General features: G+C 36.0%; 1 protein-coding gene across 4 annotated transcripts; it reads left to right on the top strand.

The window, feature by feature from the left end:
• Positions 1-1,897: 1,897 nt before the first annotated feature.
• LOC113333343 (galactokinase-like) lies at positions 1,898-4,344 on the top strand. Of its 4 annotated transcripts, none has more exons than XM_026579849.1 (6): positions 1,898-2,103; positions 2,240-2,322; positions 2,459-3,260; positions 3,361-3,495; positions 3,778-3,909; positions 4,114-4,344. In XM_026579849.1, exons 3-6 carry the CDS (start codon positions 3,045-3,047, stop codon positions 4,291-4,293), a joined length of 663 nt encoding a protein of 220 aa, XP_026435634.1. In that variant the 5' UTR covers positions 1,898-2,103; positions 2,240-2,322; positions 2,459-3,044; the 3' UTR covers positions 4,294-4,344. The 4 variants fall into 4 exon arrangements, with proteins under 4 accessions (XP_026435634.1, XP_026435636.1, XP_026435633.1 ...); XM_026579851.1 differs by lacking the exon at positions 1,898-2,103 and having other exon boundaries at positions 2,141-2,322; positions 2,459-2,606; positions 3,075-3,260; XM_026579848.1 differs by lacking the exon at positions 1,898-2,103 and having other exon boundaries at positions 2,141-2,322.
• The last annotated feature ends 516 nt before the right edge of the window (positions 4,345-4,860 follow it).

The following is a 4,860-nucleotide window of genomic DNA, read 5'->3' as shown; positions in this document are numbered from 1 at the left end:
ATGATTTATCTTCTTCTTCTTCGATTACTCTTGTTACAATTTTTCAATTATCAACCTAGGGTTTGAACAGGATTTTTAAAATTCGTTTTAATTTGGGGGTTTTTGAACCTAGGGGTTTTTTAAATTTGCCTTAACTTAATTTGTGAGTCTTATTTGGTTTCCTATTTCTACAAATCTGTTTGTGAATCTAAGAGTTCATTTGTTGTGTATGATTTCATATTTTAATAGTTTGGATTGACAGCTTTTGATTCAGTGAGAGATGTAGCTGTTCTCTTGGAAGTTAATAGGGGTGATTCTATTCGTCACGGTTTTGAATCCATCCAGAGTAATTTCTTATCTCTAACTTGTATTACAATTGATGGTGAAAGTCTCTGTTAAGTTATCTTTTTGATTTCAATTTGCCGTAATCTTTGTTTCACATTGAAATCGTATTGGTTTAATGTTCTCATCAATGTTGCCAGTGCTTGGTAGTTTAGTGGTGTGCTATTTCTGCATTTGGATTCGATTAAGCATATATTGAGTTTTGCATGTTGCTAAAAATAGTCTATAAGCTGAAGGGCGAAGGCCTCATTGCAACCTTAGTCATTTTAGGAAGGTGTAGATTATATCTGCCTATTCTGGTGTATGGATTGAGTTTACTTTTTTTGTTGTTGATGATGTTATTCTGAACTGGTTTTAAGAACTTACTATCACGGTTGCATATTTTGAGGATCATAAGAGAAACACCACGATTGTATTGCTGTTTTATGAGTGCATAACTCTGAGTTTAATACTTATTGTTTTTCTAGAGTGATGCAGGACTTTGGGATATATAAGTTCATGAGTTTGTTGGACTATCCATGCCCAAAAAACTAACCTACTCTTATAAGCAGAATGACATTTTAAGGCAGCTACATTGTGGTCGATTTCTTTGCATCTGAACAACAGTATGTGGCAAATGGGTTCTGACACTCTAAAGACCCTCTAATACTGATTGGACTATCATTTGGCATATGCATTTAATCGATATGCATTATTTGAATGAGTAAATTTTAGCGCATCTTGATTTTGGTTTGTTGTTCCTGTGCTTGAAACAAGGAATTCCATTCTAAGTACTATTTCTTTTATAGGGAAAAGCTTCAAGTCATCAAAGGTTCATAGTGCATTGTCTTCGAGTTGGTCTTCAAAATCATTTCAGTCGAGCGAGCAGAGATGTTATTGAATCACATGGGCCAAATGAGCCGTGCAAACCTGGTGCCTACTGCATCACACTTGAAAAGATCAATGCTGAGGAGGAGAAGCTCTATAAAGAAATTAAGGTAATAAAAGATAAAATGCTGAGGAGGAGAAACTCGGCGGATGTCTTCTGCTTAAGCTGCGCCACGTAGCAGGTACGTGCATATGCAGGGGTGAACCTGTGGCTTGAAGTGGATGGTAGAGTGACTTCTAAAAATGTTTTATTGCAGGCTGCAATTATGAAATTCTGATGGATTTATTTTGTTATTAGATACTAATGGATTTCCTGACTAACTTAATGGTATGGAGTTATCTTTGGCAGGCCAGTCGATCATCAGGGGCATCTGAGTGGTGTTTACTGCTTAGCTCTTCATCCCATTTATGTTGTACTTACTAGAGGAAGGGACTCTGTTTTTCGGGTATGAAATATGAATTGACCCTTCAATATGATTTCTTATCAAGTGATGCAATCCCGTAATTGACTTCTGCAGATTTGTTCAGTGAAAGATGGAGGTCTTAATTTGAGCTTTTTGACATCACAAGCTGGTTGTTATATGCAAAAGAAGTCCTATTTGTTGCACATAAATTTATTTTCTTTCTTTTTGGATCCACAGGTGTGGGATATCCGTACGAAGATGCTTGCCTATGCTCTCTCTGGACATGAGAATACAGTTTGTTCAGTTTTTACTCGGCCTACGATAAGAACTGAGCTTGTACTTGACCATAACATGTTATCTTTTTGTTACTTCTTGGACAAAAAATAGGTTGTCATCAGAAATTCGAGGGAGATTAGTCTCTGAACTTTTTAGTTGACACTGAACTAAAATATCCATATTAACTTAATCAAAATGCTGGAACCAGTGGGAGTTTAATTTCCTTACGTATAAGGTTAATTTTCATTATCTCTTAATCAACTACTAGTAGTAGCATACTGCACTCCGCTGTTTCTTCTTGTTTTCTTTGCCCCCAGCTTTGATTTTTGTTTTAGTTGAGCCAAACTTTATTCTTCTTGTTTTCATGCCAGAGAATGAGATTCAAGGTTGGAGATGGTTCTGGTGCTGTGATGATGGGTTCAGATTGTCGGGTTCGAAGCAAATGAGATTCAAGGTTGGAGATGCTTCCGTTTCCTTCTCTTTTGCATCTAAATCTGAGTTCCCGTATGTGTATTAGGATGTTAGTAATATTTGAAATATTGTTCGTGAAGAGGTAATCTTGCTGTTCTGTTTGGAATTTCCATTTGTAGGTTGGGAGAAGGCGGAAAGTGCAGCAATGGCCTTCAAGAAACAACTTGAAACTGCAGTTTAGAAGAATTCAGCGCTTGAAGATTTTGACTGAATAGTTCTGACCACTTGAATGCATAAGGAAGTTGCAGACTATGATAAGTGTACGAGGTAAGCCGAAAAAGAAATGTCAATCATGTGATCTGTTCTAGTGCATTGGGATGAAGGTTCTTTGATTAATACGTGTGACCTGTAAGTTGAACACCTTTCCGTTCTGATTTAAAATCTTCATGCAAAATCTTCGGTGAAATGCTTGTGGAATAGAATTTACTAATATTGCCTACTTTTGAAGTATGTCAATCTGATACATGTTACTAGAGTAGAGCAGGTTAAAGAAGATATATGGTAGTACTTGATATCCAATGTGTGGTCAGTATATTGTTTGCTTGGTTTTGTGTGGATTGGTTTTGTCATCCCTAGGCACAAATATGTCACATAGTCTATACTTGTATGATGTTATAAGTTAAGGGTATAATTTAAGCACACTTATTAGCTATAATAAGCTTACTTGTATCTTCAGTATAGTCCCTGTCAGTTACTTCATCCTGGATGCAAGCTGATCTTTTTTTTTTCTGGCAGGCAATCTCTGTAATGGCCAAATCTGGATTTGCAGCATTGATTGATTTTAACCCTATCCATGCCACTGATGTGCAACTTCCTGTTGGTGGGACTTTTGTGATAGCTCATTCCTTGGAAGATTCCCAGAAAGCAGTGACTGCAGCAAAAAATTATAATAATCGAGTTGTTGAGTGTCGTCTAGCATCAGTGAGTTTTTACCGTTTTTTTGTTCAAACTGCTTCTGCTGCTATTCTCCAATGTCTGAAGTATAATAGAAGTTGTTTCGATGGTTTCTAAAATATTGCAGATTGTCCTTGGTATAAAGCTAGGAATGAAACCAGAGGACGCACTCTCCAAAGTGAAAACTCTATCTGATGTTGAGGGTTTGTGCGTTTCATATGCTGACAGTCGTGGCTCTTCTGACCCTGTCCTTGCTGTCAAGGTATCCCATATGCTTCCTCTCTGCTTTGGCTTATGAATAATGCCACTATTCAAGGATTTGCAAGAGGAAATTCTGTCTGTTACATTTTTGTGATCGTATAAAGCTTGCTTGTGCTATGGGTTTATGATAATTAAGAAATCCGACTGAAGGCTCTATGGGTTTTATGGCGTCCATTTATTTTGAAAGATTAAAGGACAACACGTTGTCGAAGTTTCTCTTTCATTTCAAGTTATATTTCTTTCCAGTTACTATTGTAAGTCTAATTCTCTGCATTCTTGACAGGAATTTTTGAAGGAAGATCCTTATACAGCTGAAGACATTCACGAGATCATACAGAAAAATATGGAATCAGTCTTTTCTAGTTCATCATCTTCACTGGATGTTCTCAAGGCCGCAAAGCACTTCAAATTATTCCATTTCCTTATTTCATATCCTATTATGCCACATGCAAAGTACATTGTGTATTTTATTAGACATTCAGCTGTTTAATCTTGCAGAATTTCTTAGGAACGTTCTAGTTTTTGGGTCAACTTATATATTTTATTATCATTATTCAATTTCATCGATTCATAGTGACAACAAATAAATTTTAATTTGTACATTTGCTGTCATACTTTGCAGGTTGATTTCTGGAAGCTTTCATCCTTGGGAGGGAATTCGGTCCAGTTTTCTGTAGTGAACTTTGGATTGCTGGTTACTGCTGAATTTTGGGAGATAACTATAGATCAAGAAGGTTGTTGGTTATATTTCCAAAATGTTTCAGTTTTGTACTGTGAGTTTAGACTGGTTGCAATGTAAATAGTTGTTTTTGGGATCAAATAGTACTGGATATGAATATGAATTGTAGTTTCACCAACATTCTTGTTATAAATTTGCACTTGAATTTAAATATGAGCACATGTATGAGATGAACTGCACCATATTTCCCGGTGTCGGGAACCTGGCATTTTCAGGGAGCCGGAACCTGACCGGGGTCACCTGAAAGTACGTTGTAAACATTAGACACATGGTGTTTCTTCATTGGTTAGAAAATAAGACACATGTCATCTCTTTATTAGTCACTTGAAAAGTTATATAAAGAGTTAGCAAAGGTTATAACACAATGTTTGCATTACAAAATAAATAGGAAGTATAAAATGTCAATAGTTAGGATAAATATTGTAATGGAAACGAAGTGTTAGGGTATTTAATTTTCCTAATGGACTAAAAGAGTTAGATAAACACTAACACATTATATAATGGCCTGTAGATAACTATTTTTCTTAGTTAGGGAAATTAGTTTCTATTTTTTGGTTACACTTTTTTGCTATGAGCAAATCCCTGATTTGGTCTAGTATATGATTTGGAGATGATTGACACTTGTCA

Source organism: Papaver somniferum, unplaced genomic scaffold, assembly GCF_003573695.1.
Source record: "Papaver somniferum cultivar HN1 unplaced genomic scaffold, ASM357369v1 unplaced-scaffold_132, whole genome shotgun sequence".
NCBI lineage: Eukaryota > Viridiplantae > Streptophyta > Magnoliopsida > Ranunculales > Papaveraceae > Papaver > Papaver somniferum.
Note: the sequence above shows the minus strand (reverse complement) of the source record. Positions and strands in the feature narration are given on the sequence as shown.